The following is a 27,124-nucleotide window of genomic DNA, read 5'->3' as shown; positions in this document are numbered from 1 at the left end:
AGAGGCTCATTTGTGACATTTCAATGCTTGCTGGCCTGGGTGCTTATGTGTGACGTTTCCGTGGTTACTGGCCTGGGTTCTTATATGTGTCGTTTCCATAGTTTCTGGCCTCAGTGACCCGGAGGCTCATTTGTGACATTTCACTGCTTACTGGCCTGGGTGCTTATGTGTGACGTTTCCATAGTTTCTGGCCTCAGTGACCCGGAGGCTCATTTGTGACATTTCAATGCTTACTGGCCTGGGTGCTTATGTGTGATGTTTCTGTGCTTACTGGCCTGGGTGCTTATGTGTGATGTTTCTGTGCTTACTGGCATGGGTGCTTATGTGTGACGTTTCCATAGTTTCTGGCCTCAGTGACCCGGAGGCTCATTTGTGACATTTCAATGCTTACTGGCCTGGGTGCTTATGTGTGATGTTTCTGTGCTTACTGGCCTGGGTGCTCATGTGTGACGTTTCCATAGTTTCTGGCCTCAGTGAGCTGGAGGCTCATTTGTGACATTTCAATGCTTACTGGCCTGGGTGCTTATGTGTGATGTTTCCATAGTTTCTGGCCTCAGTGACCCGGAGGCTCATTTGTGACATTTCACTGCTTACTGGCCTGGGTGCTCATGTGTGACGTTTCCATAGTTTCTGGCCTCAGTGACCCGGAGGCTCATTTGTGACATTTCAATGCTTACTGGCCTGGGTGCTTATGTGTGATGTTTCCATAGTTTCTGGCCTCAGTGACCCGGAGGCTCATTTGTGACATTTCACTGCTTACTGGCCTGGGTGCTCATGTGTGACGTTTCCATAGTTTCTGGCCTCAGTGACCCGGAGGCTCATTTGTGACATTTCACTGCTTACTGGCCTGGGTGCTCATGTGTGACGTTTCCATAGTTTCTGGCCTCAGTGACCCGGAGGCTCATTTGTGACATTTCACTGCTTACTGGCCTGGGTGCTTATGTGTGACATTTCCATAGTTTCTGGCCTCAGTGAGCTGGAGGCTCATTTGTGACATTTCAATGTTTACTGGCCTGGGTGCTTATGTGTGACGTTTCCGTGGTTACTGGCCTGGGTGCTTATGTGTGTCGTTTCCGTGGTTACTGGCCTGGGTGCTTATATGTGACGTTTCCATAGTTTCTGGCCTCAGTGACCCGGAGGCTCATTTGTGACATTTCAATGCTTACTGGCCTGGGTGCTCATGTGTGACGTTTCCATAGTTTCTGGCCTCAGTGACCCGGAGGCTCATTTGTGACATTTCAATGCTTACTGGCCTGGGTGCTTATGTGTGATGTTTCCATAGTTTCTGGCCTCAGTGAGCTGGAGGCTCATTTGTGACATTTCAATGCTTACTGGCCTGGGTGATTATGTGTGATGTTTCCGTGGTTTCTGGCCTCAGTGACCCGGAGGCTCATTTGTGACATTTCAATGCTTACTGGCCTGGGTGCTTATGTGTGACGTTTCCATAGTTTCTGGCCTCAGTGAGCTGGAGGCTCATTTGTGACATTTCAATGCTTACTGGCCTGGGTGCTTATGTGACGTTTCCATAGTTTCTGGCCTCAGTGACCCGGAGGCTCATTTGTGACATTTCAATGCTTACTGGCCTGGGTGCTTATGTGTGATGTTTCCATAGTTTCTGGCCTCAGTGAGCTGGAGGCTCATTTGTGACATTTCAATGCTTGCTGGCCTGGGTGCTTATGTGTGACGTTTCCGTGGTTACTGGCCTGGGTGCTTATATGTGACGTTTCCATAGTTTCTGGCCTCAGTGACCCGGAGGCTCATTTGTGACATTTCACTGCTTACTGGCCTGGGTGCTTATGTGTGACGTTTCCATAGTTTCTGGCCTCAGTGACCCGGAGGCTCATTTGTGACATTTCACTGCTTACTGGCCTGGGTGCTCATGTGTGACGTTTCCATAGTTTCTGGCCTCAGTGACCCGGAGGCTCATTTGTGACATTTCAATGCTTACTGGCCTGGGTGCTTATGTGTGTTGTTTCCATAGTTTTTGGCCTCAGTGACCCGGAGGCTCATTTATGACATTTCAATGCTTACTGGCCTGGGTGCTTATGTGTGATGTTTCCATAGTTTCTGGCCTCAGTGAGCTGGAGGCTCATTTGTGACATTTCAATGCTTACTGGCCTGGGTGATTATGTGTGACGTTTCCATAGTTTATGGCCTCAGTGACCCGGAGGCTCATTTATGACATTTCAATGCTTACTGGCCTGGGTGCTTATGTGTGATGTTTCCATAGTTTCTGGCCTCAGTGAGCTGGAGGCTCATTTGTGACATTTCAATGCTTACTGGCCTGGGGGCTTATGTGTGATGTTTCCGTGGTTTCTGGCCTCAGTGACCCGGAGGCTCATTTGTGACATTTCAATGCTTACTGGCCTGGGTGCTTATGTGTGACGTTTCCATAGTTTCTGGCTTCAGTGAGCTGGAGGCTCATTTCTGACATTTCAATGCTTACTGGCCTGGGTGCTTATGTGACGTTTCCATAGTTTCTGGCCTAAGTGACCCGGAGGCTCATTTGTGACATTTCACTGCTTACTGGCCTGGGTGCTCATGTGTGACGTTTCCATAGTTTCTGGCCTCAGTGACCCGGAGGCTCATTTGTGACATTTCAATGCTTACTGGCCTGGGTGCTCATGTGTGACGTTTCCATAGTTTCTGGCCTCAGTGACCCGGAGGCTCATTTATGACATTTCAATGCCTACTGGCCTGGGTGCTTATGTGTGATGTTTCCATAGTTTCTGGCCTCAGTGAGCTGGAGGCTCATTTGTGACATTTCAATGCTTACTGGCCTGGGTGATTATGTGTGATGTTTCCGTGGTTTCTGGCCTCAGTGACCCGGAGGCTCATTTGTAACATTTCAATGCTTACTGGCCTGGGTGCTTATGTGTGACGTTTCCATAGTTTCTGGCTTCAGTGAGCTGGAGGCTCATTTGTGACATTTCAATGCTTACTGGCCTGGGTGCTTATGTGACGTTTCCATAGTTTCTGGCCTAAGTGACCCGGAGGCTCATTTGTGACATTTCACTGCTTACTGGCCTTGGTGCTTATGTGTGACGTTTCCATAGTTTCTGGCCTCAGTGAGCTGGAGGCTCATTTGTGACATTTCAATGCTTACTGGCCTGGGTGCTTATGTGTGATGTTTCCATAGTTTCTGGCCTCAGTGAGCTGGAGGCTCATTTGTGACATTTCAATGCTTACTGGCCTGGGTGATTATGTGTGATGTTTCCATGGTTTCTGGCCTCAGTGACCCGGAGGCTCATTTGTGACATTTCAATGCTTACTGGCCTGGGTGCTTATGTGTGACGTTTCCATAGTTTCTGGCCTCAGTGAGCTGGAGGCTCATTTGTGACATTTCAATGCTTACTGGCCTGGGTGCTTATGTGACGTTTCCATAGTTTCTGGCCTCAGTGACCCGGAGGCTCATTTGTGACATTTCACTGCTTACTGGCCTGGGTGCTCATGTGTGACGTTTCCATAGTTTCTGGCCTCAGTGACCCGGAGGCTCATTTGTGACATTTCAATGCTTACTGGCCTGGGTGCTTATGTGTGATGTTTCCATAGTTTCTGGCCTCAGTGACCCGGAGGCTCATTTGTGACATTTCACTGCTTACTGGCCTGGGTGCTCATGTGTGACGTTTCCATAGTTTCTGGCCTCAGTGACCCGGAGGCTCATTTGTGACATTTCAATGCTTACTGGCCTGGGTGCTCATGTGTGACGTTTCCATAGTTTCTGGCCTCAGTGACCCGGATGCTCATTTATGACATTTCAATGCTTACTGGCCTGGGTGCTTATGTGTGATGTTTCCATAGTTTCTGGCCTCAGTGAGCTGGAGGCTCATTTGTGACATTTCAATGCTTACTGGCCTGGGTGATTATGTGTGATGTTTCCGTGGTTTCTGGCCTCAGTGACCCGGAGGCTCATTTGTAACATTTCAATGCTTACTGGCCTGGGTGCTTATGTGTGACGTTTCCATAGTTTCTGGCTTCAGTGAGCTGGAGGCTCATTTGTGACATTTCAATGCTTACTGGCCTGGGTGCTTATGTGACGTTTCCATAGTTTCTGGCCTAAGTGACCCGGAGGCTCATTTGTGACATTTCACTGCTTACTGGCCTTGGTGCTTATGTGTGACGTTTCCATAGTTTCTGGCCTCAGTGAGCTGGAGGCTCATTTGTGACATTTCAATGCTTACTGGCCTGGGTGCTTATGTGACGTTTCCATAGTTTCTGGCCTCAGTGACCCGGAGGCTCATTTGTGACATTCCAATGCTTACTGGCCTGGGTGCTTATGTGTGACGTTTCCATAGTTTCTGGCCTCAGTGAGCTGGAGGCTCATTTGTGACATTTCAATGCTTACTGGCCTGGGTGCTTATGTGACGTTTCCATAGTTTCTGGCCTCAGTGACCCGGAGGCTCATTTGTGACATTTCAATGCTTTCTGGCCTGGGTGCTTATGTGTGACGTTTCCGTGGTTACTGGCCTGGGTGCTTATATGTGAAGTTTCCATTGTTTCTGGCCTCAGTGACCCGGAGGCTCATTTGTGGCATTTCACTGCTTACTGGCCTGGGTGCTTATGTGTGACGTTTCCATAGTTTCTGGCCTCAGTGACCCGGAGGCTCATTTGTGACTTTTCACTTCTAACTGGCCTGGGTGCTCATGTGTGACGTTTCCATAGTTTCTGGCCTCAGTGACCCGGAGGCTCATTTGTGACATTTCAATGCTTACTGGCCTGGGTGCTCATGTGTGACGTTTCCATAGTTTCTGGCCTCAGGGACCCGGAGGCTCATTTGTGACATTTCACTGCTTACTGGCCTGGGTGCTTATGTGTGATGTTTCCATAGTTTCTGGCCTCAGTGACCCGGAGGCTCATTTGTGACATTTCACTGCTTACTGGCCTGGGTGCTCATGTGTGACGTTTCCATAGTTTCTGGCCTCAGTGAGCTGGAGGCTCATTTGTGACATTTCAATGCTTACTGGCCTGGGTGCTTATGTGTGACGTTTCCATAGTTTCTGGCCTCAGTGACCCGGAGGCTCATTTGTGACATTTCACTGCTTACTGGCCTGGGTGCTCATGTGTGACGTTTCCATAGTTTCTGGCCTCAGTGAGCTGGAGGCTCATTTGTGACCTTTCAATGCTTACTGGCCTTGGTGCTTATGTGTGACGTTTCCATATTTTCTGGCCTCAGTGAGCTGGAGGCTCATTTGTGACATTTCAATGCTTACTGGCCTGGGTGCTTATGTGTGACGTTTCCGTGGTTACTGGCCTGGGTGCTTATATGTGACGTTTCCATAGTTTCTGGCCTCAGTGACCCGGAGGCTCATTTGTGACATTTCACTGCTTACTGGCCTGGGTGCTTATGTGTGACTTTTCCATAGTTTCTGGCCTCAGTGACCCAGAGGCTCATTTGTGACATTTCAATGCTTGCTGGCCTGGGTGCTTATGTGTGACGTTTCCGTGGTTACTGGCCTGGGTGCTTATATGTGACGTTTCCATAGTTTCTGGCCTCAGTGACCCGGAGGCTCATTTGTGACATTTCACTGCTTACTGGCCTGGGTGCTTATGTGTGACGTTTCCATAGTTTCTGGCCTCAGTGACCCGGAGGCTCATTTGTGACATTTCAATGCTTGCTGGCCTGGGTGCTTATGTGCAACGCTTCCATAGTTTCTGGCCTCAGTGACCCGGAGGCTCATTTGTGACATTTCAATGCTTACTGGCCTGGGTGCTTATGTGTGATGTTTCTGTGCTTACTGGCCTGGGTGCTTATGTGTGATGTTTCTGTGCTTACTGGCATGGGTGCTTATGTGTGACGTTTCCATAGTTTCTGGCCTCAGTGACCCGGAGGCTCATTTGTGACATTTCAATGCTTACTGGCCTGGGTGCTTATGTGTGATGTTTCTGTGCTTACTGGCCTGGGTGCTCATGTGTGACGTTTCCATAGTTTCTGGCCTCAGTGAGCTGGAGGCTCATTTGTGACATTTCAATGCTTACTGGCCTGGGTGCTTATGTGTGATGTTTCCATAGTTTCTGGCCTCAGTGACCCGGAGGCTCATTTGTGACATTTCACTGCTTACTGGCCTGGGTGCTCATGTGTGACGTTTCCATAGTTTCTGGCCTCAGTGACCCGGAGGCTCATTTGTGACATTTCAATGCTTACTGGCCTGGGTGCTTATGTGTGATGTTTCCATAGTTTCTGGCCTCAGTGACCCGGAGGCTCATTTGTGACATTTCAATGCTTACTGGCCTGGGTGCTTATGTGTGATGTTTCCATAGTTTCCGGCCTCAGTGACCCGGAGGCTCATTTGTGACATTTCACTGCTTACTGGCCTGGGTGCTCATGTGTGACGTTTCCATAGTTTCTGGCCTCAGTGACCCGGAGGCTCATTTGTGACATTTCACTGCTTACTGGCCTGGGTGCTCATGTGTGACGTTTCCATAGTTTCTGGCCTCAGTGACCCGGAGGCTCATTTGTGACATTTCACTGCTTACTGGCCTGGGTGCTTATGTGTGACATTTCCATAGTTTCTGGCCTCAGTGAGCTGGAGGCTCATTTGTGACATTTCAATGTTTACTGGCCTGGGTGCTTATGTGTGACGTTTCCGTGGTTACTGGCCTGGGTGCTTATGTGTGACGTTTCCGTGGTTACTGGCCTGGGTGCTTATATGTGACGTTTCCATAGTTTCTGGCCTCAGTGACCCGGAGGCTCATTTGTGACATTTCAATGCTTACTGGCCTGGGTGCTCATGTGTGACGTTTCCATAGTTTCTGGCCTCAGTGACCCGGAGGCTCATTTGTGACATTTCAATGCTTACTGGCCTGGGTGCTTATGTGTGATGTTTCCATAGTTTCTGGCCTCAGTGAGCTGGAGGCTCATTTGTGACATTTCAATGCTTACTGGCCTGGGTGATTATGTGTGATGTTTCCGTGGTTTCTGGCCTCAGTGACCCGGAGGCTCATTTGTGACATTTCAATGCTTACTGGCCTGGGTGCTTATGTGTGACGTTTCCATAGTTTCTGGCCTCAGTGAGCTGGAGGCTCATTTGTGACATTTCAATGCTTACTGGCCTGGGTGCTTATGTGACGTTTCCATAGTTTCTGGCCTCAGTGACCCGGAGGCTCATTTGTGACATTTCAATGCTTACTGGCCTGGGTGCTTATGTGTGATGTTTCCATAGTTTCTGGCCTCAGTGAGCTGGAGGCTCATTTGTGACATTTCAATGCTTGCTGGCCTGGGTGCTTATGTGTGACGTTTCCGTGGTTACTGGCCTGGGTGCTTATATGTGACGTTTCCATAGTTTCTGGCCTCAGTGACCCGGAGGCTCATTTGTGACATTTCACTGCTTACTGGCCTGGGTGCTTATGTGTGACGTTTCCATAGTTTCTGGCCTCAGTGACCCGGAGGCTCATTTGTGACATTTCACTGCTTACTGGCCTGGGTGCTCATGTGTGACGTTTCCATAGTTTCTGGCCTCAGTGACCCGGAGGCTCATTTGTGACATTTCAATGCTTACTGGCCTGGGTGCTTATGTGTTTTGTTTCCATAGTTTTTGGCCTCAGTGACCCGGAGGCTCATTTATGACATTTCAATGCTTACTGGCCTGGGTGCTTATGTGTGATGTTTCCATAGTTTCTGGCCTCAGTGAGCTGGAGGCTCATTTGTGACATTTCAATGCTTACTGGCCTGGGTGATTATGTGTGATGTTTCCATAGTTTATGGCCTCAGTGACCCGGAGGCTCATTTATGCAATTTCAATGCTTACTGGCCTGGGTGCTTATGTGTGATGTTTCCATAGTTTCTGGCCTCAGTGAGCTGGAGGCTCAGTTGTGACATTTCAATGCTTACTGGCCTGGGGGCTTATGTGTGATGTTTCCGTGGTTTCTGGCCTCAGTGACCCGGAGGCTCATTTGTGACATTTCAATGCTTACTGGCCTGGGTGCTTATGTGTGACGTTTCCATAGTTTCTGGCTTCAGTGAGCTGGAGGCTCATTTCTGACATTTCAATGCTTACTGGCCTGGGTGCTTATGTGACGTTTCCATAGTTTCTGGCCTAAGTGACCCGGAGGCTCATTTGTGACATTTCACTGCTTACTGGCCTTGGTGCTTATGTGTGACGTTTCCATAGTTTCTGGCCTCAGTGAGCTGGAGGCTCATTTGTGACATTTCAACGCTTACTGGCCTGGGTGCTTATGTGACGTTTCCATAGTTTCTGGCCTCAGTGACCCGGAGGCTCATTTGTGACATTCCAATGCTTACTGGCCTGGGTGCTTATGTGTGATGTTTCCATAGTTTCTGGCCTCAGTGAGCTGGAGGCTCATTTGTGACATTTCAATGCTTTCTGGCCTGGGTGCTTATGTGTGACGTTTCCGTGGTTACTGGCCTGGGTGCTTATATGTGAAGTTTCCATTGTTTCTGGCCTCAGTGACCCGGAGGCTCATTTGTGACATTTCACTGCTTACTGGCCTGGGTGCTTATGTGTGACGTTTCCATAGTTTCTGGCCTCAGTGACCCGGAGGCTCATTTGTGACATTTCACTGCTTACTGGCCTGGGTGCTCATGTGTGACGTTTCCATAGTTTCTGGCCTCAGTGACCCGGAGGCTCATTTGTGACATTTCAATGCTTACTGGCCTGGGTGCTCATGTGTGACGTTTCCATAGTTTCTGGCCTCAGGGACCCGGAGGCTCATTTGTGACATTTCACTGCTTACTGGCCTGGGTGCTTATTGTTATGTTTCCATAGTTTCTGGCCTCAGTGACCCGGAGGCTCATTTGTGACATTTCACTGCTTACTGGCCTGGGTGCTCATGTGTGACGTTTCCATAGTTTCTGGCCTCAGTGAGCTGGAGGCTCATTTGTGACATTTCAATGCTTACTGGCCTGGGTGCTTTTGTGTGACGTTTCCATAGTTTCTGGCCTCAGTGACTCGGAGGCTCATTTGTGACATTTCACTGCTTACTGGCCTGGGTGCTCATATGTGACGTTTCCATAGTTTCTGGCCTCAGTGAGCTGGAGGCTCATTTGTGACCTTTCAATGCTTACTGGCCTTGGTGCTTATATGTGATGTTTCCATAGTTTCTGGCCTCAGTGACCCGGAGGCTCATTTGTGACATTTCAATGCTTACTGGCCTGGGTGCTTATGTGTGACGTTTCCGTGGTTACTGGCCTGGGTGCTTATATGTGACGTTTCCATAGTTTCTGGCCTCAGTGACCCGGACGCTCATTTGTGACATTTCACTGCTTACTGTCCTGGGTGCTTATGTGTGACGTTTCCATAGGTTCTGGCCTCAGTGAGCTGGAGGCTCATTTGTGACATTTCACTGCTTACTGGCCTGGGTGCTTATGTGTGACGTTTCCATAGTTTCTGGCCTCAGTGACCCAGAGGCTCATTTGTGACATTTCAATGCTTGCTGGCCTGAGTGCTTATGTGTGACGTTTCCGTGATTACTGGCCTGGGTGCTTATATGTGACGTTTCCATAGTTTCTGGCCTCAGTGACCCGGAGGCTCATTTGTGACATTTCACTGCTTACTGGCCTGGGTGCTTATGTGTGACTTTTCCATAGTTTCTGGCCTCAGTGACCCGGAGGCTCATTTGTGACATTTCAATGCTTGCTGGCCTGGGTGCTTATGTGCAACGTTTCCATAGTTTCTGGCCTCAGTGACCCGGAGGCTCATTTGTGACATTTCAATGCTTACTGGCCTGGGTGCTTATGTGTGATGTTTCTGTGCTTACTGGCCTGGGTGCTTATGTGTGATGTTTCTGTGCTTACTGGCCTGGGTGCTTATGTGTGACGTTTCCATAGTTTCTGGCCTCAGTGACCCGGAGGCTCATTTGTGACATTTCAATGCTTACTGGCCTGGGTGCTTATGTGTGATGTTTCTGTGCTTACTGGCCTGGGTGCTCATGTGTGACGTTTCCATAGTTTCTGGCCTCAGTGAGCTGGAGGCTCATTTGTGACATTTCAATGCTTACTGGCCTGGGTGCTTATGTGTGACATTTCCATAGTTTCTGGCCTCAGTGAGCTGGAGGCTCATTTGTGACATTTCAATGCTTGCTGGCCTGGGTGCTTATGTGTGACGTTTCCGTGGTTACTGGCCTGGGTGCTTATATGTGATGTTTCCATAGTTTCTGGCCTCAGTGACCCGGAGGCTCATTTGTGACATTTCACTGCTTACTGGCCTGGGTGCTTATGTGTGACGTTTCCATAGTTTCTGGCCTCAGTGAGCTGGAGGCTCATTTGTGACATTTCACTGCTTACTGGCCGGGGTGCTTATGTGTGATGTTTCTGTGCTTACTGGCCGGGGTGCTTATGTGTGATGTTTCCGTGCTTGCTGGCCTGGGTGCTTATGTGTGACGTTTCCGTGGTTACTGGCCTGGGTGCTTATATGTGACGTTTCCATAGTTTCTGGCCTCAGTGACCCGGAGGCTCATTTGTGACATTTCACTGCTTACTGGCCTGGGTGCTTATGTGTGATGTTTTCATAGTTTCTGGCCTCAGTGACCCGGAGGCTCATTTGTGACATTTCACTGCTTACTGGCCTGGGTGCTTATGTGTGACGTTTCCATGGTTTCTGGCCTCAGTGAGCTGGAGGCTCATTTGTGACATTTCAATGCTTACTGGCCTGGGTGCTTATGTGTGACGTTTCCATAGTTTCTGGCCTCAGTGAGCTGGAGGCTCATTTGTGACATTTCACTGCTTACTGGCCTGGGTGCTTATGTGTGACGTTTCCATAGTTTCTGGCCTCAGTGACCTGGAGGCTCATTTGTGACATTTCACTGCTTACTGGCCTGGGTGCTTATGTGTGACGTTTCCATAGTTTCTGGCCTCAGTGACCCGAAGGCTCATTTGTGACATTTCAATGCTTGCTGGCCTGGGTGCTTATGTGTGACGTTTCCGTGGTTACTGGCCTGGGTGCTTATGTGTGACGTTTCCATAGTTTCTGGCCTCAGTGAGCTGGAGGCTCATTTGTGACATTTCAATGCTTACTGGCCTGGGTGCTTATGTGTGACGTTTCTATAGTTTCTGCCCTCAGTGACCTGGAGGCTCATTTGTGACCTTTCAATGCCTACTGGCCTGGGTGCTTAAGTGACGTTTCCATAGTTTCTGGCCTCAGTGACCCGGAGGCTCATTTGTGACATTTCAATGCTTACTGGCCTGGGTGCTCATGTGTGACGTTTCCATAGTTTCTGGCCTCAGTGACCCGGAGGCTCATTTGTGACATTACAATGCTTACTGGCCTGGGTGCTTATGTGTGATGTTTCCATAGTTTCTGGCCTCAGTGACCCGGAGGCTCATTTGGGACATTTCACTGCTTACTGGCCTGGGTGCTCATGTGTGACGTTTCCATAGTTTCTGGCCTCAGTGACCCGGAGGCTCATTTGTGACATTTCACTGCTTACTGGCCTGAGTGCTCATGTGTGACGTTTTCATAGTTTCTGGCCTCAGTGACCCGGAGGCTCATTTGTGACATTTCAATGCTTACTGGCCTGGGTGCTCATGTGTGACGTTTCCATAGTTTCTGGCCTCAGGGACCCGGAGGCTCATTTGTGACATTTCACTGCTTACTGGCCTGGGTGCTTATGTGTGATGTTTCCATAGTTTCTGGCCTCAGTGACCCGGAGGCTCATTTGTGACATTTCAATGCTTACTGGCCTGGGTGCTCATGTGTGACGTTTCCATAGTTTCTGGCCTCAGTGAGCTGGAGGCTCATTTGTGACCTTTCAATGCTTACTGGCCTGGGTGCTTATGTGTGACGTTACCATAGTTTCTGGCCTCAGTGAGCTGGAGGCTCATTTGTGACATTTCAATGCTTACTGGCCTGGGTGCTTATGTGTGACGTTTCCATAGTTTCTGGCCTCAGTGAGCTGGAGGCTCATTTGTGACATTTCAATGCTTGCTGGCCTGGGTGCTTATGTGTGACGTTTCCGTGGTTACTGGCCTGGGTGCTTATATGTGACGTTTCCATAGTTTCTGGCCTCAGTGACCCGGAGGCTCATTTGTGACATTTCACTGCTTACTGGCCTGGGTGCTTATGTGTGACGTTTCCATAGTTTCTGGCCTCAGTGAGCTGGAGGCTCATTTGTGACATTTCACTGCTTACTGGCCTGTGTGCTTATGTGTGATGTTTCCATAGTTTCTGGCCTCAGTGACCCGGAGGCTCATTTGTGACATTTCACTGCTTACTGGCCTGGGTGCTTATGTGTGACGTTTCCATAGTTTCTGGCCTCAGTGACCCGGAGGCTCATTTGTGACATTTCAATGCTTGCTGGCCTGGGTGCTTATGAGTGACGTTTCCGTGGTTACCGGCCTGGGTGCTTATATGTGACGTTTCCATAGTTTCTGGCCTCAGTGACCCGGAGGCTCATTTGTGACATTTCAATGCTTGCTGGCCTGGGTGCTTATGTGTGATGTTTCTGTGGTTACTGGCCTGGGTGCTTATGTGTGACGTTTCCATAGTTTCTGGCCTCAGTGAGCTGGAGGCTCATTTGTGACATTTCAATGCTTACTGGCCTGGGTGCTTATGTGTGACGTTTCCATAGTTTCTGGCCTCAGTGACCCGGAGGCTCATTTGTGACATTTCAATGCTTACTGGCCTGGGTGCTTATGTGTGATGTTTCTGTGCTTACTGGCCTGGGTGCTTATGTGTGACGTTTGCATAGTTTCTGGCCTCAGTGAGCTGGAGGCTCATTTGTGACATTTCAATGCTTACTGGCCTGGGTGCTTATGTGTGACGTTTCCATAGTTTCTGGCCTCAGTGAGCTGGAGGCTCATTTGTGACATTTCAATGCTTACTGGCCTGGGTGCTTATGTGTGACGTTTCCATAGTTTCTGGCCTCAGTGAGCTGGAGGCTCATTTGTGACATTTCAATGCTTGCTGGCCTGGGTGCTTATGTGTGACGTTTCCGTGGTTACTGGCCTGGGTGCTTATATGTGTCGTTTCCATAGTTTCTGGCCTTAGTGACCCGGAGGCTCATTTGTGACATTTCACTGCTTACTGGCCTGGGTGCTTATGTGTGACGTTTCCATAGTTTCTGGCCTCAGTGAGCTGGAGGCTCATTTGTGACATTTCACTGCTTACTGGCCGGGGTGCTTATGTGTGATGTTTCTGTGCTTACTGGCCGGGGTGCTTATGTGTGATGTTTCTGTGCTTGCTGGCCTGGGTGCTTATGTGTGACGTTTCCGTGGATACTGGCCTGGGTGCTTATATGTGACGTTTCCATAGTTTCTGACCTCAGTGACCCGGAGGCTCATTTGTGACATTTCACTGCTTACTGGCCTGGGTGCTTATGTGTGATGTTTCCATAGTTTCTGGCCTCAGTGAGCTGGAGGCTCATTTGTTACATTTCAATGCTTACTGGCCTGGGTGCTTATGTGTGACGTTTCCATAGTTTCTGGCCTCAGTGACCCGGAGGCTCATTTGTGACATTTCACTGCTTACTGGCCTGGGTGCTTATGTGTGACGTTTCCATAGTTTCTGGCCTCAGTGAGCTGGAGGCTCATTTGTGACATTTCAATGCTTACTGGTCTGGGTGCTCATGTGTGATGTTTCTGTGCTTACTGGCCTGGGCGCTTATGTGTGATGTTTCTGTGGTTACTGGCCTGGGTGCTTATGTGTGACGTTTCCATAGTTTCTGGCCTCAGTGACCCGGAGGCTCATTTGTGACATTTCAATGCTTACTGGCCTGGGTGCTTATGTGTGATGTTTCCATAGTTTCTGGCCTCAGTGAGCTGGAGGCTCATTTGTGAGATTTCAATGATTACTGGCCTGGGTGCTTATGTGTGACGTTTCCATAGTTTCTGGCCTCAGGGACCCGGAGGCTCATTTGTGACATTACACTGCTTACTGGCCTGGGTGCTCATGAGTGACGTTTCCATAGTTTCTGGCCTCACTGAGCTGGAGGCTCATTTGTGACATTTCAATGCTTACTGGCCTGGGTGCTTATGTGTGACGTTTCCATAGTTTCTGCCCTCAGTGACCTGGAGGCTCATTTGTGACCTTTCACTGCCTACTGGCCTGGGTGCTTATGTGACGTTTCCATAGTTTCTGGCCTCAGTGACCCGGAGGCTCATTTGTGACATTTCAATGCTTACTGGCCTGGGTGCTCATGTGTGACGTTTCCATAGTTTCTGGCCTCAGTGACCCGGAGGCTCATTTGTGACATTTCAATGCTTGCTGGCCTGGGTGCTTATGTGTGACGTTTCCGTGGTTACTGGCCTGGGTGCTTATATGTGACCTTTCCATAGTTTCTGGCCTCAGTGACCCGGAGGCTCATTTGTGACATTTCACTGCTTACTGGCCTGGGTGCTTATGTGTGACGTTTCCATAGTTTCTGGCCTCAGTGAGCTGGAGGCTCATTTGTGACATTTCACTGCTTACTGGCCTGGGTGCTCATGTGTGATGTTTCTGTGCTTACTGGCCTGGGCGCTTATGTGTGATGTTTCTGTGCTTACTGGCCTGGGTGCTCATGTGTGACGTTTCCATAGTTTCTGGCCTGGGTGCTTATATGTGCCGTTTCCATAGTTTCTGGCCTCGTCGAGCTATAGGCTCATTTGTGACATTTCAATGATTACTGGCCTGGGTGCTTATGTGTGACGTTTCTGTGCTTACTGGCCTGGGTGCTTATGTGTGATGTTTCCGTGGTTACTGGCCTGGGTGCTTATATGTGACGTTTCCATAGTTTTTGGCCTCAGTGATCCGGAGGCTCATTTGTGACATTTCACTGCTTACTGGCCTGGGTGCTTATGTGTGACGTTTCCATAGTTTCTGGCCTCAGTGAGCTGGAGGCTCATTTGTGACATTTCAATGCTTTCTGGCCTGGGTGCTTATGTGTGACGTTTCCATAGTTTCTGGCCTCAGTGACCCGGAGGCTCATTTGTGACATTTCAATGCTTACTGGCCTGGGTGCTCATGTGTGACGTTTCCATAGTTTCTGGCCTCAGTGACCCGGAGGCTCATTTGTGACATTTCAATGCTTGCTGGCCTGGGTGCTTATGTGTGATGTTTCCGTGGTTACTGCCCTGGGTGCTTATATGTGACGTTTCCATAGTTTCTGGCCTCAGTGAGCTGGAGGCTCATTTGTGACATTTCAATGCTTTCTGGCCTGGGTGCTTATGTGTGACGTTTCCATAGTTTCTGGCCTCAGTGACCCGGAGGCTCATTTGTGACATTACAATGCTTACTGGCCTGGGTGCTTATGTGTGACGTTTCCATAGTTTCTGGCCTCAGTGAGCTGGAGGCTCATTTGTGACATTTCAATGCTTTCTGGCCTGGGTGCTTATGTGTGACGTTTCCATAGTTTCTGGCCTCAGTGACCCAGAGGCTCATTTGTGACATTTCAATGCTTACTGGCCTGGGTGCTTATGTGTGACGTTTCCATAGTTTCTGGCCTCAGTGACCCGGAGGCTTATTTGTGACATTTCAATGCTTACTGGCCTGGGTGCTCATGTGTGACGTTTCCATAGTTTCTGGCCTCAGTGACCCGGAGGCTCATTTGTGACATTTCAATGCTTTCTGGCCTGGGTGCTTATGTGTGACGTTTCCATAGTTTCTGGCCTCAGTGACCCGGAGGCTCATTTGTGACATTTCAATGCTTACTGGCCTGGGTGCTCATGTGTGATGTTTCCATAGTTTCTGGCCTCAGTGACCCGGAGGCTCATTTGTGACATTTCAATGCTTGCTGGCCTGGGTGCTTATGTGTGACGTTTCCGTGGTTACTGGCCTGGGTGCTTATATGTGACGTTTCCATAGTTTCTGGCCTCAGTGAGCTGGAGGCTCATTTGTGACATTTCAATGCTTTCTGGCCTGGGTGCTTATGTGTGACGTTTCCATAGTTTCTGGCCTCAGTGACCCGGAGGCTCATTTGTGACATTTCAATGCTTACTGGCCTGGGTGCTTATGTGTGACGTTTCCATAGTTTCTGGCCTCAGTGAGCTGGAGGCTCATTTGCGACATTTCAATGCTTACTGGCCTGGGTGCTTATGTGTGACGTTTCCATAGTTTCTGGCCTCAGTGACCCGGAGGCTCATTTGTGACATTTCACTGCTTACTGGCCTGGGTGCTTATGTGTGAAGTTTCCATAGTTTCTGGCCTCAGTGACCCGGAGGCTCATTTGTGACATTTCAATGCTTACTGGCCTGGGTGCTCATGTGTGACGTTTCCATAGTTTCTGGCCTCAGTGACCCGGGGGCTCATTTGTGACATTTCAATGCTTTCTGGCCTGGGTGCTTATGTGTGACGTTTCCATAGTTTCTGGCCTCAGTGACCCGGAGGCTCATTTGTGACATTTCAATGCTTACTGGCCTGGGTGCTCATGTGTGACGTTTCCATAGTTTCTGGCCTCAGTGACCCGAAGGCTCATTTGTGACATTTCAATGCTTACTGGCCTGGGTGCTCATGTGTGACGTTTCCATAGTTTCTGGCCTCAGTGACCCGGAGGCTCATTTTTGACATTTCAATGCTTGCTGGCCTGGGTGCTTATGTGTGACGTTTCCGTGGTTACTGGCCTGGGTGCTTATATGTGACGTTTCCATAGTTTCTGGCCTCAGTGAGCTGGAGGCTCGTTAGTGACATTTCAATGCTTTCTGGCCTGGGTGCTTATGTGTGACGTTTCCATAGTTTCTGGCCTCAGTGACCCGGAGGCTCATTTGTGACATTTCAATGCTTACTGGCCTGGGTGCTCATGTGTGACGTTTCCATAGTTTCTGGCCTCAGTGACCCGGAGGCTCGTTTGTGACATTTCACTGCTTACTGGCCTGGGTGCTTATGTGTGACGTTTCCATAGTTTCTGGCCTCAGTGACCCGGAGGCTCATTTGTGACATTTCAATGCTTACTGGCCTGGGTGCTTATGTGTGACGTTTCCATAGTTTCTGGCCTCAGTGAGCTGGAGGCTCATTTGTGACATTTCAATGCTTACTGGCCTGGGTGCTTATGTGTGACGTTTTTGTGCTTACTGGCCTGGGTGCTTATGTGTGACGTTTGCATAGTTTCTGGCCTCAGTGAGCTGGAGGCTCATTTGTGACATTTCAATGCTTACTGGCCTGGGTGCTTATGTGTGACGTTTCCATAGTTTCTGGCCTCAGTGAGCTGGAGGCTCATTTGAGACATTTCAATGCTTACTGGCCTGGGTGCTTATGTGTGACGTTTCCATAGTTTCTGGCCTCAGTGAGCTGGAGGCTCATTTGTGACATTTCAATGCTTGCTGGCCTGGGTGCTTATGTGTGACGTTTCCGTGGTTACTGGCCTGGGTGCTTATATGTGTCGTTTCCATAGTTTCTGGCCTTAGTGACCCGGAGGCTCATTTGTGACATTTCACTGCTTACTGGCCTGGGTGCTTATGTGTGACGTTTCCATAGTTTCTGGCCTCAGTGAGCTGGAGGCTCATTTGTGACATTTCACTGCTTACTGGCCGGGTGCTTATGTGTGATGTTTCTGTGCTTACTGGCCGGGGTGCTTATGTGTGATGTTTCTGTGCTTGCTGGCCTGGGTGCTTATGTGTGACGTTTCCGTGGATACTGGCCTGGGTGCTTATATGTGACGTTTCCATAGTTTCTGGCCTCAGTGACCCGGAGGCTCATTTGTGACATTTCACTGCTTACTGGCCTGGGTGCTTATGTGTGATGTTTCCATAGTTTCTGGCCTCAGTGAGCTGGAGGCTCATTTGTTACATTTCAATGCTTACTGGTCTGGGTGCTTATGTGTGACGTTTCCATAGTTTCTGGCCTCAGTGACCCGGAGGCTCATTTGTGACATTTCACTGCTTACTGGCCTGGGTGCTTATGTGTGACGTTTCCATAGTTTCTGGCCTCAGTGAGCTGGAGGCTCATTTGTGACATTTCAATGCTTACTGGTCTGGGTGCTCATGTGTGATGTTTCAGTGGTTACTGGCCTGGGCGCTTATGTGTGATGTTTCTGTGGTTACTGGCCTGGGTGCTTATGTGTGACGTTTCCATAGTTTCTGGCCTCAGTGACCCGGAGGCTCATTTGTGACATTTCAATGCTTACTGGCCTGGGTGCTTATGTGTGATGTTTCCATAGTTTCTGGCCTCAGTGAGCTGGAGGCTCATTTGTGAGATTTCAATGATTACTGGCCTGGGTGCTTATGTGTGACGTTTCCATAGTTTCTGGCCTCAGGGACCCGGAGGCTCATTTGTGACATTACACTGCTTACTGGCCTGGGTGCTCATGAGTGACGTTTCCATAGTTTCTGGCCTCACTGAGCTGGAGGCTCATTTGTGACATTTCAATGCTTACTGGCCTGGGTGCTTATGTGTGACGTTTCCATAGTTTCTGCCCTCAGTGACCTGGAGGCTCATTTGTGACCTTTCACTGCCTACTGGCCTGGGTGCTTATGTGACGTTTCCATAGTTTCTGACCTCAGTGACCCGGAGGCTCATTTGTGACATTTCAATGCTTACTGGCCTGGGTGCTCATGTGTGACGTTTCCATAGTTTCTGGCCTCAGTGACCCGGAGGCTCATTTGTGACATTTCAATGCTTGCTGGCCTGGGTGCTTATGTGTGACGTTTCCGTGGTTACTGGCCTGGGTGCTTATATGTGACCTTTCCATAGTTTCTGGCCTCAGTGACCCGGAGGCTCATTTGTGACATTTCACTGCTTACTGGCCTGGGTGCTTATGTGTGACGTTTCCATAGTTTCTGGCCTCAGTGAGCTGGAGGCTCATTTGTGACATTTCACTGCTTACTGGCCTGGGTGCTCATGTGTGATGTTTCTGTGCTTACTGGCCTGGGCGCTTATGTGTGATGTTTCTGTGCTTACTGGCCTGGGTGCTCATGTGTGACGTTTCCATATTTTCTGGCCTGGGTGCTTATATGTGCCGTTTCCATAGTTTCTGGCCTCGTCGAGCTATAGGCTCATTTGTGACATTTCAATGATTACTGGCCTGGGTGCTTATGTGTGACGTTTCTGTGCTTACTGGCCTGGGTGCTTATGTGTGATGTTTCCGTGGTTACTGGCCTGGGTGCTTATATGTGACGTTTCCATAGTTTTTGGCCTCAGTGATCCGGAGGCTCATTTGTGACATTTCACTGCTTACTGGCCTGGGTGCTTATGTGTGACGTTTCCATAGTTTCTGGCCTCAGTGAGCTGGAGGCTCATTTGTGACATTTCAATGCTTTCTGGCCTGGGTGCTTATGTGTGACGTTTCCATAGTTTCTGGCCTCAGTGACCCGGAGGCTCATTTGTGACATTTCAATGCTTACTGGCCTGGGTGCTCATGTGTGACGTTTCCATAGTTTCTGGCCTCAGTGACCCGGAGGCTCATTTGTGACATTTCAATGCTTGCTGGCCTGGGTGCTTATGTGTGATGTTTCCGTGGTTACTGCCCTGGGTGCTTATATGTGACGTTTCCATAGTTTCTGGCCTCAGTGAGCTGGAGGCTCATTTGTGACATTTCAATGCTTTCTGGCCTGGGTGCTTATGTGTGACGTTTCCATAGTTTCTGGCCTCAGTGACCCGGAGGCTCATTTGTGACATTACAATGCTTACTGGCCTGGGTGCTTATGTGTGACGTTTCCATAGTTTCTGGCCTCAGTGAGCTGGAGGCTCATTTGTGACATTTCAATGCTTTCTGGCCTGGGTGCTTATGTGTGACGTTTCCATAGTTTCTGGCCTCAGTGACCCAGAGGCTCATTTGTGACATTTCAATGCTTACTGGCCTGGGTGCTTATGTGTGACGTTTCCATAGTTTCTGGCCTCAGTGACCCGGAGGCTTATTTGTGACATTTCAATGCTTACTGGCCTGGGTGCTCATGTGTGACGTTTCCATAGTTTCTGGCCTCAGTGACCCGGAGGCTCATTTGTGACATTTCAATGCTTTCTGGCCTGGGTGCTTATGTGTGACGTTTCCATAGTTTCTGGCCTCAGTGACCCGGAGGCTCATTTGTGACATTTCAATGCTTACTGGCCTGGGTGCTCATGTGTGACGTTTCCATAGTTTCTGGCCTCAGTGACCCGGAGGCTCATTTGTGACATTTCAATGCTTGCTGGCCTGGGTGCTTATGTGTGACGTTTCCGTGGTTACTGGCCTGGGTGCTTATATGTGACGTTTCCATAGTTTCTGGCCTCAGTGAGCTGGAGGCTCATTTGTGACATTTCAATGCTTTCTGGCCTGGGTGCTTATGTGTGACGTTTCCATAGTTTCTGGCCTCAGTGACCCGGAGGCTCATTTGTGACATTTCAATGCTTACTGGCCTGGGTGCTTATGTGTGACGTTTCCATAGTTTCTGGCCTCAGTGAGCTGGAGGCTCATTTGCGACATTTCAATGCTTACTGGCCTGGGTGCTTATGTGTGACGTTTCCATAGTTTCTGGCCTCAGTGACCCGGAGGCTCATTTGTGACATTTCACTGCTTACTGGCCTGGGTGCTTATGTGTGAAGTTTCCATAGTTTCTGGCCTCAGTGACCCGGAGGCTCATTTGTGACATTTCAATGCTTACTGGCCTGGGTGCTCATGTGTGACGTTTCCATAGTTTCTGGCCTCAGTGACCCGGGGGCTCATTTGTGACATTTCAATGCTTTCTGGCCTGGGTGCTTATGTGTGACGTTTCCATAGTTTCTGGCCTCAGTGACCCGGAGGCTCATTTGTGACATTTCAATGCTTACTGGCCTGGGTGCTCATGTGTGACGTTTCCATAGTTTCTGGCCTCAGTGACCCGAAGGCTCATTTGTGACATTTCAATGCTTACTGGCCTGGGTGCTCATGTGTGACGTTTCCATAGTTTCTGGCCTCAGTGACCCGGAGGCTCATTTTTGACATTTCAATGCTTGCTGGCCTGGGTGCTTATGTGTGACGTTTCCGTGGTTACTGGCCTGGGTGCTTATATGTGACGTTTCCATAGTTTCTGGCCTCAGTGAGCTGGAGGCTCGTTAGTGACATTTCAATGCTTTCTGGCCTGGGTGCTTATGTGTGACGTTTCCATAGTTTCTGGCCTCAGTGACCCGGAGGCTCATTTGTGACATTTCAATGCTTACTGGCCTGGGTGCTCATGTGTGACGTTTCCATAGTTTCTGGCCTCAGTGACCCGGAGGCTCATTTGTGACATTTCACTGCTTACTGGCCTGGGTGCTTATGTGTGACGTTTCCATAGTTTCTGGCCTCAGTGACCCGGAGGCTCATTTGTGACATTTCAATGCTTACTGGCCTGGATGCTCATGTGTGACGTTTCCATAGTTTCTGGCCTCACTGAGCTGGGGGCTCATTTGTGACATTTCAATGCTTACTGGCCTGGGTGCTTATGTGTGACGTTTCCATAGTTTCTGGCCTCAGTGACCCGGAGGCTCATTTGTGACATTTCACTGCTTACTGGCCTGGGTGCTTATGTGTGACGTTTCCATAGTTTCTGGCCTCAGTGACCCGGAGGCTCATTTGTGACATTTCAATGCTTACTGGCCTGGGTGCTCATGTGTGACGTTTCCATAGTTTCTAGCCTCAGTGACCCGGAGGCACATTTGTGACATTTCAATGCTTACTGGCCTGGGTGCTTATGTGTGACGTTTCCATAGTTTCTGGCCTCAGTGAGCTGGAGGCTCATTTGTGACATTTCACTGCTTACTGGCCTGGGTGCTCATGTGTGACGTTTCCATAGTTTCTGGCCTCAGTGACCCGGAGGCTCATTTGTGACATTTCAATGCTTACTGGCCTGGGTGCTTATGTGTGATGTTTCCATAGTTTCTGGCCTCAGTGACCCGGAGGCTCATTTGTGACATTTCACTGCTTTCTGGCCTGGGTGCTCATGTGTGACGTTTCCATGGTTTCTGGCCTCAGTGAGCTGGAGGCTCATTTGTGACATTTCAATGCTTACTGGCCTGGGTGCTCATGTGTGACGTTTCCATAGTTTCTGGCCTCAGTGACCCGGAGGCTCATTTGTGACATTTCAATGCTTACTGGCCTGGGTGCTTATGTGTGACGTTTCCATAGTTTCTGGCCTCAGTGAGCTGGAGGCTCATTTGTGACCTTTCAATGCTTACTGGCCTGGGTGCTTATGTGTGACGTTTCCATAGTTTATGGCCTCAGTGAGCTGGAGGCTCATTTGTGACCTTTCAATGCTTACTGGCCTGGGTGCTCATGTGTGACGTTTCCATAGTTTCTGGCCTCAGTGACCCGGAGGCTCATTTGTGACCTTTCAATGCTTACTGGCCTGGGTGCTTATGTGTGATGTTTCTGTGCTTACTGGCCTGGGTGCTTATGTGTGATGTTTCTGTGCTTACTGGCCTGGGTGCTTATGTGTGATGTTTCTGTGCTTTCTGGCCTGGTGTGATCAGGCCTGGGTCAGTGCCTAGGTGCTTTGCTTATGTGTGAATTCCCAGTTTCTGGCCTCACTTTACATGAGATACTTCATTTGAGCACTGTTTACAAAACTCAGGATATAAAAATCATTTAATTTTTGCACGTTGTCTTGTACACTTTTTACTCTGAACCTTTGCACAATTGTTTGAAGTTAAGTATGTTTTTAAATGTCTTAATGCTATTTTATTTGAAAAATAAATTGGTTATATTTAAATTCATGTTTCATGCTAGACATTTGATTTTGTGGTGTTCTCTGTAGGATTTTCTGTGATTTATGACTGGGTATCCTGGTGCTCCTTAAGGTAATCATTTACTATGCTGTAAAAGTTAATACAATCTCATATGTAATGGAAAATGTGTTGAAAAGTGCTTTGTTTTGTCATTTCTGTCTCCTAAATTTTCTTGGGGTGACAACCCCCCAAACTCCCCCTAGTAGTGGTTGCTCACTGCGCTTGCTCGCTACACACCATGAGGGGGCTGGTCTCACTTTTACTTTGTTCTCTTTGATTCAGTGCTCGTGTCGATTTTTGGTGCTCTCTGAAAGAATGTCTATGGGTACATATGACTGGGTGGGTAACCTGGTGCTCTTTAACGTCATCATCCACTATTTACTCTACTTTGAAAGTTGAAACAATTGAACATGTAATGAAAAATGTGCTGTAAAATTCACCATTTTGGTCTGTCTTTTTCTAAAATTTTCTTGGGGTGAAAAACCCTCCAAAACCCTCCTAGTAGCAGACGGGGGATGGTCTGGCAAAATTTGCCAGGCTGCTTTCAGTTCCCCGTCCGGTCCTGGAGGTGATCAATCTGGGGGTTCATCAAGAAGAGTTCCCCCAAAAGGACACACATATTTTGTGCTTTCTATGGCTGTGTCAAGTTTTAGTCACCGGGTGAGTGAACCGAGACATCATAAACTATCCCAAATGTTACTATATACACATCCTGAAGTCAGCTGGCTAGCCTGAGAGAGTTCAGAGCTGATTATGAGCACTAGCTTTTGAGTGTGATCTGGTTTCACACATGCCACTGTAGCCACAAAGAGAAAACAATGGGGGCGCATGGATATTCAAAAGAATTGATGACACTTGTTCTCACACATTAGATTCCTTTGCTATCAATCTAACCTGTTCCTTCTGGTCCTTTGTTCACAGTGGCAGCTGATACTGTCCGGTTGGTGAATTCCGCGGATACCTGCAGTGGGAGGGTGGAGATCAAACACGAGAATCGCTGGGGAGCGGTCTGTAATAACCAATGGGACATCAAGGATGCTGAGGTGGTCTGTAGACAACTGAACTGTGGATCAGCATCCGAAGCACAAACAATAAGTGCTATAAACAGAAATGGCATCTTACCTGTGTGGATGAGTGACGTCAGGTGCACAGGAGCAGAAACGTCTCTCTTCGATTGTCCACGCGCTTCCTGGGGATTCAACAGCTGCACAGAGAGGAGCGATGCTGGAGTGCAGTGCAGAGGTGAGAGAAGCCAACAACATTCCTTCAACTTCATCAAATGTCACAAACTAATTAAAAAAGTAGAGTTGGATTAATCAAAAAATGCACAATTCATAACAACAACACATTACTATCGAAAATCATGAGAAAACTTAATGAAACAAGAAAATATTCATCTTACGTGATGCAGAAAAGTAAATTGGCAAACTGAATTGGATTTATTAGGAGCTGGAGAGTCCAGCGATGTCCTTCAGAGATTGCAAAGTCTTTGAAGGCAACGAAAGCAGAAGGAGAACAAGTGCAACAACCCTATATGTAGAAAACTTAAATCTAGCATCAGACCCTGTCACTTCTGTCCCTTTAGTATGTGCAGGTTATAAGGTAAAGACGTGTCCATCTCAAGGCACAACCAAGAGTTGGAACAGATTAGTTTTTTTTTCAAACTTAGATAGTTTTTTTTAATTCTATATTGAAAAGCACCAGCAGGCTCTAGGCATGTTATTTGATACAATAACTCAATCAACGTCATGAGAAAGGATATATAAAGATGATGCTGATGACATCATGGAAGAAAGAAGCGTTAATTCAAAGTAAGTAACCAATACATGTGTTATTTCAACCGTACTCTGTGTCAAGGAGGCGTTCCATGGGCTTTGCAGTGTCTCTTTCCCACGCAGCACCCATAGATTTTTACTTAATGATGTCGACCCCGGGCAGCGCCAAGAGCAGGCATAATGAAGAGAAATATTTTTTGCATTCTTCAGCACATATCGAAAGATGAAAACACCTCTCAGAATTGTTTTTGTGCAGGCATATTCCTCTTTCTACGTGTCCTGCATTCTGCAACACACATAAAAAGAGGGGGAGCACCCACGTAACGGCCAAAGAATGCCAACTCAGGTTTGAGTAATACAATGAAGCGATTTGTGCTGTTTCACTACTCCTGATTTTTGAAGCCACTCAGAGCCACACAAAGTGGCTTTGCATTGCTTTAAAAAAACTGACGTAGAGGTTTGCGTCACACATGTGCAAACACAAGGAGATGATGGTCGGAGTGCTGAAACGTTTCAAACACTCAACCCCAGTCACAGATCTACGTTGTATCCATCATCGTTCTGTAGCTCACTCCGCCACCTCAGTTCAGACCCAGATATATGCAAATCAGTCTTTACCCTGTGCCTCATGGGAACAGTCCAGACCAAACTGCCAATCCAGGTCTTCCCTGAACCGGAAACAAGCATCCTGGGACCGGTTTTGGGTCCCTGTAAAGAACTTGGTCCATTTTTGTACCCCACCTGATGGTTCATGCAGAGAGGCCTAGAATAATTTGTTTGTTCACAGAAGCTAGTGCAGTGACGCCTTCAAGCAGTAGTAGGAGTCTGGAATCTGAAGTAGTTAAAGCCACACGATCTCTGTCTTAGGCCCTCCCCAGTACATGATTTTGTAATTACCATTTCTAGAATCAAATTAAGGTCTGTGCTGTAATTTCTCACCTTCTAAAGGAACGAATGGGAAAATTCTATTCTCAGATGAGAGGTGAACAACTATCCTGAATCAGAATTGCAGGTAAAGGACCTCAATTACGTAACCCCACAAATCCTCAACAACAGTTTCAGAAAGGGGAAAAGAACCCAATATGATGGCCACGAGTGGACCAACTTATCAAGAGCCACAATCAGAACCTCTGTTGTCTTGGTGATAATCTTCAGTGCATTCATCCCCATACAATATGTGGGGGTATATTGGTATCGACCCTCAAAATATCGAGGTAAGAAATATTGTGACAAAAATATCACGGCAAAAATATCGCCACCCACGTCTGTGGAGAAGTGTGGCTCAGGGGTTAGAGGCGGCAGACCTGGAAGCTGGGATCAGTCCTGGACCAGGGTTCAATTCCCCGCCTCGGCAGGTCTTGGGCTCAAAAATTCCACGGACTTGATAATTCTCGCTCCGGTGCCTACTCGACTCACGGGTTCACACTCTGCGACTCTGGGCAATAGCTTGCTTAATCTCCACTACGGCCCCTCGCGGCGGGATGCCTGGCGTTCACCTTGTGGATACCCTGCTGGGGTTATCTCACAGGGGAATACCAGGACGGGTTCCCAAAGCAAGCGTCGCGATATGTGCGCTATATAAGTAACCACGTTTACGTTTACGTTTACTTATATCGGCAACTTCTAAAATACTGAGAAAAAAATATTGACATCATTAATATTGTTGTATTAAATATTGTTTTTTAAATATACATAAATATTTACTTATATAAAATAGTACATATTAAATATATAAAATAGTAATAAAAATGAAAAAGAAGAAAATGAGATTTAATATATATTTGAACAAATATAACAAATAAACTTAATTTAAGAAGAAAGATATGCCAAAGCCCGATTCTGAATCACTTCCAGGAATTTATTTCCAAATCTGCATACTAGTACCCTGACGAGTTTCTGCTGTTGAGCCTTTTTGACAGACGAGTAACATTACAACATTGAATGCGAATCTTTAACCCCTTGTGTGCTCATGACAGCTACACGACATCATGAGCCACTGGCGGCGTGTGCTCATGAAGGCGTGGAACCATCGTGCTGCCTCCGCCCCTCCCACGTGGCACTAGTTCCCCACCTGTGCGGGCGAATTAATGAGCGGGCGCGGTCATGACGGAACCACGCCATCATGAGCACATGCCTCCCGTGACTCATGACGGCATGGAGCCATCATAAGCACCGAAGCAGGGCGCTCACCCGCCAATCCTCCGGCGCCGCAGCAGAATTTGCAGCGCAGGGAAGGGGTTAAGTTAAAAAAGTCATGTGACATTAAGTTACACCACTGCATGTCCCAAAGTGCAGCGTTATCTTTCATCACATTTTGACACTGCAGTTAAATTCATATCTCAGCTGCATAACGTCCATCATCCATCACTGCAGTTGCACTTTTTTGATACTTTGTGCAAAATACGCCTAGGAATAAAATGACTACATGTAAGTAATCTGGAGTAGCAGCAATGTTTGAAATGACTGGATCTCAAAATTATTCAAGAGAGGTGAATGGCTCTCTCTTCTCCCTTTTTCACTTTAAATGCTAGGAAAATCCAAAGGTCTGGAGTGAGGCAAGCGGGTCATGCCCCAAAGTATCAGCAACACTGTATATATATATATATTCAGATGAAAGACATGCAAAGCATGTCAACAAGGGATAAACAAAACTACATATTCAATCCCTTTTAGTCCCGTGGAAAATAAAACCAGCAAACTCCTGTCATGTAAACCGAGGATGTGATTTATGTATTGGTGTGTCCTTGTGGGCTTTTGTACATTGGAAGTACAAAGCTCCAAGCACATAAACATGTACTCCAGCACATTAGAGCTATTGCCAACCAGGACAAT

General features: G+C 48.2%; 1 protein-coding gene across 1 annotated transcript in view; it reads left to right on the top strand.

Annotated features, from left to right (window-relative positions):
- The window catches only part of LOC147725755 (CD5 antigen-like), a 445,735-nt gene that overhangs the window by 354,211 nt on the left and 64,400 nt on the right, over nt 1–27,124 (top strand). Inside the window, exon 4 of the mRNA XM_086964494.1 lies at nt 23,439–23,759. Within this exon, the coding sequence (XP_086820620.1) occupies nt 23,439–23,759 (321 nt within the window). The remainder of the gene's footprint in view (nt 1–23,438; nt 23,760–27,124) is intronic.

The sequence above is a fragment of the Lissotriton vulgaris genome, chromosome 3_2, assembly GCF_964263255.1.
Source record: "Lissotriton vulgaris chromosome 3_2, aLisVul1.2, whole genome shotgun sequence".
In the NCBI taxonomy this organism is placed as follows: Eukaryota; Metazoa; Chordata; class Amphibia; order Caudata; family Salamandridae; genus Lissotriton; species Lissotriton vulgaris.
The sequence above is the reverse complement of the archived record's forward strand: the minus strand, read 5'-3'. Positions and strand labels throughout refer to the sequence as shown.